The sequence below is a fragment of the Ichthyophthirius multifiliis genome (genome assembly GCF_000220395.1).
Source record: "Ichthyophthirius multifiliis unplaced genomic scaffold scaff_1120509250900, whole genome shotgun sequence".
NCBI classification, from domain to species: domain Eukaryota; phylum Ciliophora; class Oligohymenophorea; order Hymenostomatida; genus Ichthyophthirius; species Ichthyophthirius multifiliis.
Genome location: NW_004086393.1, coordinates 23,111 through 33,877, shown reverse-complemented (window position 1 = coordinate 33,877; position 10,767 = coordinate 23,111). Strand labels below are relative to the sequence as shown.

At 15.0% G+C, this 10,767-nt stretch overlaps 2 protein-coding genes across 2 annotated transcripts, besides 26 other annotated features; one reads left to right on the top strand and one right to left on the bottom strand. All coding sequences in view use genetic code 6, as the record gives it.

Annotated features, from left to right (window-relative positions):
* Positions 1 to 285: 285 nt before the first annotated feature.
* Positions 286 to 326: a microsatellite.
* A 3-nt stretch (positions 327 to 329) lies between these two features.
* Positions 330 to 388: a microsatellite.
* Positions 333 to 404: a microsatellite.
* Positions 343 to 411: a microsatellite.
* A 403-nt stretch (positions 412 to 814) lies between these two features.
* Positions 815 to 864: a microsatellite.
* A 418-nt stretch (positions 865 to 1,282) lies between these two features.
* Positions 1,283 to 1,316: a microsatellite.
* Positions 1,317 to 1,974: 658 nt separating this feature from the next.
* On the bottom strand, positions 1,975 to 2,834 carry IMG5_109760 (phosphoprotein phosphatase a, putative; the record flags this gene model as incomplete). Its single annotated transcript, XM_004034875.1, has 2 exons — positions 1,975 to 2,378; positions 2,429 to 2,834. 2 exons carry the CDS (start codon positions 2,832 to 2,834, stop codon positions 1,975 to 1,977), a joined length of 810 nt encoding a protein of 269 aa, XP_004034923.1.
* A 62-nt stretch (positions 2,835 to 2,896) lies between these two features.
* Positions 2,897 to 3,040: a microsatellite.
* Positions 2,897 to 3,045: a microsatellite.
* Positions 2,897 to 3,046: a microsatellite.
* Positions 2,904 to 3,036: a microsatellite.
* Positions 2,975 to 3,074: a microsatellite.
* IMG5_109750 (hypothetical protein) lies at positions 3,042 to 3,683 on the top strand. Its single transcript, XM_004034874.1, has 2 exons — positions 3,042 to 3,324; positions 3,379 to 3,683. Exons 1-2 carry the CDS (start codon positions 3,045 to 3,047, stop codon positions 3,540 to 3,542), a joined length of 444 nt encoding a protein of 147 aa, XP_004034922.1. The 5' UTR covers positions 3,042 to 3,044; the 3' UTR covers positions 3,543 to 3,683.
* A 538-nt stretch (positions 3,684 to 4,221) lies between these two features.
* Positions 4,222 to 4,292: a microsatellite.
* A 697-nt stretch (positions 4,293 to 4,989) lies between these two features.
* Positions 4,990 to 5,032: a microsatellite.
* A 118-nt stretch (positions 5,033 to 5,150) lies between these two features.
* Positions 5,151 to 5,270: a microsatellite.
* Positions 5,271 to 5,526: 256 nt separating this feature from the next.
* Positions 5,527 to 5,565: a microsatellite.
* A 2,683-nt stretch (positions 5,566 to 8,248) lies between these two features.
* Positions 8,249 to 8,300: a microsatellite.
* Positions 8,301 to 8,752: 452 nt separating this feature from the next.
* Positions 8,753 to 8,893: a microsatellite.
* Positions 8,812 to 8,893: a microsatellite.
* Positions 8,817 to 8,903: a microsatellite.
* A 171-nt stretch (positions 8,904 to 9,074) lies between these two features.
* Positions 9,075 to 9,135: a microsatellite.
* A 947-nt stretch (positions 9,136 to 10,082) lies between these two features.
* Positions 10,083 to 10,117: a microsatellite.
* A 29-nt stretch (positions 10,118 to 10,146) lies between these two features.
* Positions 10,147 to 10,191: a microsatellite.
* A 22-nt stretch (positions 10,192 to 10,213) lies between these two features.
* Positions 10,214 to 10,319: a microsatellite.
* Positions 10,215 to 10,318: a microsatellite.
* Positions 10,235 to 10,312: a microsatellite.
* Positions 10,249 to 10,319: a microsatellite.
* Positions 10,320 to 10,767: the final 448 nt, after the last annotated feature.

The following is a 10,767-nucleotide window of genomic DNA, read 5'->3' as shown; positions in this document are numbered from 1 at the left end:
ACATAAAAAAACTTAATTTATTTCTCATTAATAAACTATATAATTTTTATTTATACTTTTTTAAACATATAATAAAAATACAATAAAATAAATAGTTATTATTTAATTTCAAAAAAATAAAAAAGAATTCTATTTAAATTTATAAATATAAAATTAAATTCATTTATATTATTATAAAAATTTTATATTTAATAGTTAAAATAAAGAAAAATTAAATAAAGGTTTAAATTTAAATGTATAATAAAAAATAATATTTATATATATAAAAAGTTTAAAAAATAAATTATAAATAAATGTATAATTAAAAAAATTTATAAATAAAAAAAAACATATATTTATATATTATATATATTATTAATATTTATTTATATATTTATAATTTTATATAAATATTTTTTATATATATTTTTTCAATTATCTATCTTTAATATTTAATTTATTTATTTTTTGAAATAATACATATATATTTTTTTTTAATTAGAAGAATATATATAATTTTCTTTTGTATTAAATTTTATCTTTATATTAAAATACTTTAAATATATATACAAAAATTCTTTTTATATTTTCTTTTTTATTTATATATACTTTTACATAATATTGATTTTAATTATATACATTTTTTTTATTTTATGGATTTTTTAATATTTTTACAATTTCCTATATTAAATAGTTCATATAACATAAAATCATATTTTTTATATTTTACTTTATCAATCTTTTCTTTAAATCTATATTTTTTTTTTATTTTAATCATATATTATATTTATATTTTCTCTAAAATCTTTTTCTTATTTCTTTTTGTATTCTTTTGTATTATTTTTATATATATTCATATTTTTTATATTATATTTTTATACATTACTTAATTATATTTATTTTAATTTTTTAATTTTTTTATTTATAAAATTATTCTGTTTATATTTTTAATATTATTTTTATTAAGAATTAAAGAAATATTCTATTAAAAAAATAAAAACATTAATAATAATAATTAACTTAAAAAAAATTATATACTATATTATATTCAATTTAATTTAATGAAATATTAAACATCTTAATCATTAAAAAATTAACTATATTTCACTTATTTTATAAACTCTTTTTATAAATCGTCCTAAATATATTATTTTACTTCTTAAAAAACCTTTACTAGACACACAATAACATTTAAAACTGAATCTTTACTTAAATTTATAAAAATATACCTAAAAGCTTCATTCATATCTTATTAATTAAGGAAGCTTTAAATAAAACTTAATGACTATATAGCACTATTTCTAAAAATATAATTTTAACAAAAACATAATTCTTAAATACATTCTAAATATAAAATTTTATGTTCTTCATAATCTCTCAAAAACTTAAAATTTTACCAATTTTATACTCTAATAGGTTAATAATGATCAAAAAGGAATTCTTTTATATATTTAAAGTAATTTTTCTTTGTTTTTTCACAAAAAACTGCTATTTAAGGTATTTATTTTACAAAACAAAGTCTTAATTTCCATTATTTTTCAATAAAAACATCCTCAAAAAATTCCTTTAAAATCTTTTCAGTTTCACAAACCTTTAAAAATTCAGAAATTTGTTCGAAAATCTCAAATTTCACCTCGAAAATTTCCTCCTCCTTTAAAAAATTTCTCAAACATGAAAAAAGTACAATTTCTTTCTAATTTTCTTCCACATATTTATCTAAAAATACACTTAAAATCTTAGCAAAACCAAGCCTAACATTCGAGCTTTAATCCGTAGATAAAATTGAGGCTATTTTTGTAAAAAAATGCCCTTATTATTAAAAATTAAGGACTTATTTTAATACTTAAATAGCTGTATATCTTACTTCTTATTCGGGATCTCTAATTATTTTTTCGAAAAGGTCTATTATTTCCTTCTCGGAAACTTCAGAAGGTACTAGAAATTCAAATAGAGGTATAATAATATAGCCTATAGCCGTTTTTACTTTCCAGTTTTTCAATTTGAAGTTAAAAACGAGATCTTTGAAATAATAAATAAGATTTTTTTTTTTAATTTTTAATGAAAAAGACGTAAAAAAAAAGGAGAAATTTAAATGGCTTTCGATTTTACAGAATCATTTTCGTCTTGTAAAAAACATTAATAAAATAGGAAAATTTAATCATTTTTTTCCACAAAAATATGACTTATTTTTTATAGGTTTTCACATAAATTTCTCCTTACAATTTAAGCTTAATCTTTTGCTAATTCTTCAATTATTTAAAATAAAAAATTCTTATTTAAAACTGCTTTTTCGATTCTTTAGCTAAAATTGGATATTATATATATTATACAAATTTTATTGGGAATATTTTCCCATTTATAAGTTTATTTTATTGAATTATATAAGTATTCGAAATATACTTTTTTTTTAAATATTTCATTTTTTAGGCTAATTTTATTTTTTATTTACTTTATGTTTCATTATTTTCTGATATTTAGATTAATATATCTATTCCTTTTTGTCTTACTTAAGGTTCTTCTAATGAAATTATTAATTCTAAAGGTGTTATTAACAAATGATGATCTTCTTATTTTAATTAAGTGGATATATATAATATTTTCTCGCTTAATAATTTTAAAAATTCATCATCATTTTCATGATCTTATATTGTTTCGGTAATAAAAGGAATTAATTAATTTTTTATTTATTAAAAATCTATTTTTTATATTTATTTGTTTATTACTTTTTTAAAATTAAAACCTAAATTTGAGGTTATATTTGGAAGCCTTTAAACTGCGTTTATTTTTAAATTTGGATCTTCAGATTTTAAGTCTTATAAATATTATTAAATAGGAAATTCATCATTAAAAATCATTTTTTTTTGTAAATTATATAAAAATTTAATAATATTTTATTTTTTTTAGTAAAAAATATTTTAAAAAAAAAAAAAAAAAAAAAATTAAAATTAAAAAAGGATCAAAAAATAAAAAAGATAAAAAAAGAAAATACATAATTAAAAAAAAAAAAGAATTAAAAAAAAAAAATATCAAAATAAGAAAAAAAAAAAAAAAAAAAAAAAAAAAAAATGGCTGAAGTAAAAAAATAAGAAAAGAATATTAAAAAATTCACTTTTAGAGGAAAAAGTTTAGAAGAATTATAACATTTAGCTTAAGGATCAAGCAAAGAAAAGTTAATTTCCGACGAATTAGCTTAACTTTTCGATGCCAAAACCAGAAGAAGAGTCAAAAGAGGACTTTCTGAAAAATATGCTAAATTTGTCATGAAAGTTAGAAAATCAAAACAAAAATGCCCTGCAGGTGAAAAACCTTAACCAGTTAAAACACATTACAGATCTATGATTGTTAGTAAATAATATATATAATATTTTTTTATCTTTAAAAACAAAAAATAAATAATAGTCCCTGATTTAGTAGGAGGTATTATAGGTGTTTATAATGGAAAATCATTTGTGAATGTCGAAATTAAATTTGATATGATTGGAAAATATCTCGCTGAATTTGCTATGACTTATAAACCTACTTCTCATGGTAAATCTGCTGCTGGTGCCTCTAAGAAAGATTGAAAATATTTCTTTTATTTATTTATTTATTAAAAACAAAAATAAAAATAAAAAAAAAGATTATTTTTTTAATAAAGCGTATGTTAGTTTTTTTATTTTTTTATAGGTCTTTTTGTTTTTTGTTTATTATTTAAATTTTTTTAGAAAAAAAAAAATGGAATTATTAATCATTTTTATTTATTTATTTTTATTAATAATTTTTTTTTAAATAAAATGTACTTTTATCTCTTTATTAAAATAATATATTCTTAAAATATTAGACAAATAAAGAAAAAACGTTATAAATAATTAATATTTTAATTAAAAAAAATTCAATATATAATATCTTTAATGTTTCCTGTTTATTAATAATTATGAGAATAATGATATTTTCTATAATGTAAAATTTATAAAAATTATATTCAAAAAAAAAATACTTTCTTAAATAAGATTCATCAAATTAATATTTTTAACCTTAAAAAATATCACTTTTACCATATACATTAATATTTTTATTTTATTATTTAAACAAACTTAAGTTTAATATTTAAGGCTTTCCATCGTCTTTATAAAAACTATTACTAATTAAATTATAATTAAATTAATCTTATTAATATTAATTATCGTAAAATGGTGATACATTATTATTTATTATATTATTTTCTTTTAATTGAATTTTTAAAAGAGGACTATTATTATCTATTATATATATTTATATATATATATATATATATATATATATATATATATATATATATATATATATATATATATTTAAATAGATATTTTTTTTTTTATATATTATTTATATTTTATAATTAAAAAATTCTATAAAAAAATTTTAAATATACTTTAAAAATCTTCTTCTTATTATTATTTCAATGAAACTGGTTATTAAAGGACTAAATTATTTTAAATTTATTCATATTTTTTGTTAATATTTTTTTTTTAATCATTATTATAATTTTAAATAAAATTATTTAATGACGAATAATCTTATTATTTTTAATATATTTATTAATCATCAATTTAATTTATAAATTGACGATTTTTACAAATTTAATTTTTTTATAAATTAGAAGAATATTAATCATTTGTTACTTATCCTTTATTTAATATGTTACTATTATTATATTCACTTCTAATTTAATCATTTTATTCAATATCCTAATTAGATTATTAATAAGAAATGATTTTCGGATTCTATTAAATATCTTAGTTGACAAAATATTTTGATTCATTGTATTTGTCATATTAAGAATATATAGGTTGATTTTAAATATTTAAAAATTCTTTATCATTATTTAATTATTGTGATTATAACATATTTTGTTAATATTATTATTTTTAATCGATTATAGATTAATAATAATTTTTTAAAGTAGATTAATAATTTGATGTATGTTAAGATTACAAATATTAATTATTTGATTATAAAGGCATTTAAAAAAATTAAGATTTTTCATTATAATATTATTATTATTATTATTATTATTATTATTATTATTATTATTTTTACAATATTTCATTTTCTTATGTATAATTTATCTAATTTTAATTATATTATTATATATCATTTTATAATTCATTTGTTTTTTATATTTATATTTATTTATAGTTTTCTTCTTTCAAATTATTTATTCTTTTATTATTATTATTATTATTATCATAATTATTATCATAATTATAATCATTTTTTTTATTATCATTATTTTTATCATTATTTGTGTTATTATTAATGTTATTATTATTTTAATTTCTTTTTCTAATTTTTTTTTTCATTAATTAATAAAATAAAAATTTTATTTTTTTATTAGTAATTTATATACGTTTAATTTTTATTATCAAAATAAGTATATAATTCATGTATTCTTTTTTTTGGTTATGCGCCTTTTATTATTTTATATATTTTATTTATTTTTAATTACCTTATATATCTTCTGTATAAAGAATTTTAGACTAAATATCTTTTATCCATGGTTTGTTTGGAGTAGCTTCTAATATATATTAATTACATTTTATTTTTATAATTATATTTGTTTTTTATTATATTACTATAAATGTCAAATGTTTTTAAAGAACGATCAAATTAATAAGGTGATTCCTACCTTTTTGTATTATCCATATATATTTTTATTAATTTATTTATTTTTTATTTTGAAAAAAAAGCATTATAACTATTTTTTTATTATAAAATAAAATTAAAATAATATTTTTATTGGTTATTTTTAAAAATAAAAAAAATACCAAATACATAATTAAATATTAAATATTTATCAATTAAAATATTTTAATATTAATTAAAAAATAAAATATTTAAATTATATAATCCCTTTTAACTAATATCCCATTCAGACAAATATACTAAAAAATCTTCTAAAAAATTCCAAACTTATTCATAGACTATTTAATATTACCTATTATTTCATAAAAACATTAAATGTAATGAATATTTTTTCTCGAATTCATTCATAGAAACTTATATTCGAAGATTACATCAATTTTTTAAACTAAAATAAAGAAAAGCTTTTAATATTTTTTAAAAAAACTACTTTAATATAGTCACCGAATTTTCCATTTGTTCATTTAACAAATCCTAACTAAAAATATATTAAAAGGACGATTCATCCTATTTTTTTAAAACCGCTAATTAAGGGATATTTGTCCTTTTAAAATTCAAAAAATAGTCACTTTTTTATAAAAAATAAGGGCTTGAAATGTCTAAATAAACGTATATTTTAACCCAAAAAACTTCTCTTTTTTTTTAATATAGAATTAATAATACATAAATTGTATTGAAATACTATATAGAACATTAGAAATTCAATATATTTAATATTTAAACATTTTAATATATACCATATAAATTTCGGTTCTTAATTATATATAAAATACTCATTTTGAATTTTATAAATACAAAATGTTTCCAAAATTTATTTTATTCTGATTTTTTGCAAATATTTTTTATATTTTTTAAAAATTAAATATTTCCATAAAATTCATTTTCCAAAAATTTATATTTTACTAAAAATTTTACAAACCTATTATTATTATTATTATTTAAACTTATTTTTTTTTAATAAAATCGAATTTATTTTAATAAATGAAAATCCTAAAAATAAATAAAAACACTCAAAAAAACAATTAAATTTAAATGTAAATATAATCATCAAAAAACATATAATATTTTTTTTAAACGAAAAAAAAAAACCAATTTAAAAATAAAAAAATATGTTCAGAAATTTATAATAACCGTAAAAAAAGTCTCCAATAAATATTAAAAAAGATCCTGAATTAGTCCCCATATTAAGTCCTCGCTTAAAAAACCCTTTAATAATTCCTCCTAGTGACCAACTACAAAATAACACCACCTCTTAATAAAATTTATAAGAAATAATTCAAATATTATAAAAGCCTTAAAATTTTTAAATAATATATACTCCCCACCAAAAGCCCAAAATTATAAACAACAGTAATATATTAATCCTACATGAATCCGAAGTAAAAAACTATCTAATTTAAAGTGCCTTATAAGGACTTTTATATATGGAGTAAAATAAATTAAAAGAAGCTATATAGCAATTAAGAAGCGCGGAAGTAATAATAGATTCCTATATGTAAAAATAAGGAAAAATAAAAAATAATATAATGCTTTGTATATTAATTAATTTAGGAATATGTTTCTATAGAGCAGGCTTGTTTGATAAGGCTTATTCCAGTTTTGAAAATTCTGATGTGAGGATAAAGTGTAAAATTTAATAGAAATTCAAATAAATTAAAAATTTCTAAAAAATATCAAAATTCATTTCCAATATAGAAAAAATTCTACCAAAAAATAGTTTAAGACTTTCTTTAAATTTATAAATGTGTATTCTTTTTAGCGAAATTGGAAAACATAATGATGCTTTAAAATATTCAAGGAAAAGTGCTAAAATATGTATTAATTTCATTTATGATTTGTTATTTGTTTATATTTTTAAGAGCGCTTAAGAAACTTTACAAGAAAATTTAAACCAGATTTTTCTCGAATAATCCTCCTTTGGTTTCTAGTCTTCTAGTAATTGCTCAATTGACAGTCTAAGTGAGGATTTTGGGGAAGATTAGTAAACATAAATAGATGATATGGAGAATATTTTGTAGAATGTACTGCCAGTATTGGCTTTTTTGGAAGATAATTTTAAAGATTTAAGAAACGAATTAGGTGAAAAAATTTTAAAGAAAAAGAAGATTTTAGTTTAATTAAAAAATAAATTATAATTTTTAAAAATAAATAATTAAATAAATATGAGCTACCTTTTGAAAAATATAAAAGAAGGAAGCTGGCTTTTAAATTCAAATATTTTAAATATATTACAAATGAAACCGATTTCAATATATGACATATAAGAATTCAAAAAGAAAAAAGAGATTTTCGATATAGATAATTTAATAAAAAGAATAGTATAATTAGCTGTTTGTTTCTATTGTATATCAACAGAAACTAGATATATAGAAGAATAATATCATAAAAAGCAAACTGATAATTCTCCAATTATATCCGATTCGTATTTTTGTATATTTAATTTTTAAATTTTAAATTTTATAAATTAAAAAAAAATTAAAACAGCGAATTCTGGCTTGCAAAAAGCCTAGAAATTGTATATACTTTAATTCCACATGATGCACCATTACTTTCATAAATAATAAATGTTTATTAAAGATTTCATGGAATAGAAAAATAAATAATAGTAATATATATATATAAATATATATAAAAATATGTATATATATATATATATATATTTTTTTATCCTTTTTATTTTTATATTAATTAATTATTATCTATTATATTTTATTAAATAATTAAAATAATTTTTTTTTTAAATATTATTTATAAAAAAATAAAGCCTGAAGAATATATTTTTCCTTTTAATGTCAAAATATTGAAAACAGCATTTGGTGTTAACTTAAGATAACAAGCTTAAAAAGCTTTCAAAAAGATTTTTTTTATACCGTTAATTAGAAGTAAACTATATAATATTTAAAAAAATTTAAATAACAATTAACAAAAAAGCTTAAATACCTTGTATTAACAACAATGTGTTATTAGAAAAAGAAATATTAAAAGAATATAATTAAATGAATACTGAAAAAAGTGAATAATTATAAATTCTTAATCAAAATAAAATAAAAGAAGAATAAGAAAATATAAATATATATTTTAATAAAAATACATCCTAAAGAAAAATATAATTATTAAAATAAAATTAATAAATTATAATAAATAAATACTAAAATATATAAAATAAAATTCAATAATAATAATAATAATAATAATAATAATAATAATAATAATAATAATAATAATAATAATAATAATTTTAATAAAAATAATAGCAATTTTAAATATAATTTTAAAAAAATTTAAAAATAAAACCCATTTTATTATTAAAATAAAATAATCATTTAAATTTTGAAATCCCAATTTCAAATATATAAAAAGCAAGATAAAATGTACAAAATAAATTAAAATCAAAAACTTTAAAAAACAATAATAATAATATAAACTCAACTAATAATAATTATTAAAATACTTTCAAAAATAATAAAAATAATTATCAATAAATATTAAATAATATTAAATAATTAGTTAAAAAGCAAAGACCCTCAAGTTCATCTTTAGGTTCTAAAGCAATTAAACAATATAATATATATAAGAAAACCTATTCTTTTCATTAGAATAACTAATTAAAGAAAAGAAGTCAAACATATTAAACTGAACCATTAAACAGTTTTTAAATAACTCATTTAAATATAGAAAAAACTTAGTATTCCCCTGATAATATACAAGGAAAACATTAAAAATAATTAACAAAGAAAAACTCTCATAATTTTTTGACTTCATTCAACTAATTTATTAATTCAAAAATTTAGAAAGAGAACAATTATTTAAAAAAAATTTAAAATAAAATTTTTTTGATGAAAACGAAGATTAATAGTAAAAAGGTTAAATTTATACACAAAGTACAAAACATTCTTAATAAAAGAATAAAATCAATATACTTTTTTGTAATAATAATGACTTTTTATTACCTTTTAGACATTAATCTGAATCCTAATACGTGTTACAAACTCAAAATAAAAGTAAAAATTCAACATAAACTGAATCTATGAAATATTCAATAGCAATTAATAAAGAAAATAGTACAAGTTTTTAAAAAAATAATAACGAAATTTAAACTTTTAATAAAATATATACTGAGCCAAATAACATATAGGATTAATTTTTGAAAAAATATTTAATATAATAAGAAAATAAAGACAAAAAAAAAAAACTAATAAAATAAAACTTAAAAATTAAACAAATGATCATTAAAGAAAACTTGTAAATAATAATATTACTTTTTTTGAGAATTTTAATTTTTCTTAATTTAAAAATTAAAAATAAAAAAAATTCAATAAAAATTTTTCACCTTTAAAAAATTGTTCTTTTTCTTCTTAAAATAATGAAAACGTTAAATAACAAATACAAATTATTAGAAAATAAAGAAATAAAACATTAGATATAAAATTCAATAAAAAAAAAAAATAATTAAAAAATTAAAATAATATAAGAAATTCATTAGATAACAAAAAACATTAATAACACAATTAAAAAATTAAAATAATAAATTGAAAAAATATAAAATTAAATATAACAAATATTATAATGTGTGTATATACATAAATATATAAAAAAATATAATTAAAAATATATATATTTAATATATATAAATATAAATATATATATATATATATATATATATATATAAATAAATATATTTAATTTTTTATTTTTTTATTTTATTGCTTTTTTTATTTAAAATTATTTTTTACATTAAAATATTATATATTTAATAAAGAATATATATATAAATTTAATTCTTTTTATATAACTTTTAAAAATATAATTTAATATATAAAAAATATTATTATAAGTATTTTTAAAAATTTTTAATTTATATATTATATAAATTATATTTTTATATAAATGTTTTTATATAAAATAATAAATAGAATATTTTATTATATTAGTTTACATAAATAAATATAATATTATTTATTAAAAATATAAAAGAATTATAAAAAATAAATCATGAATTCATAAATTAAATCTATATTTCTTTTTATAAAAATAATATAATAATAAAACTACACCTATCTAAATTTTTTATTTCTCACTTTTTTACCTAAAATCCTTCTTTTATTTTTAATTAAGACTATTTTTGTA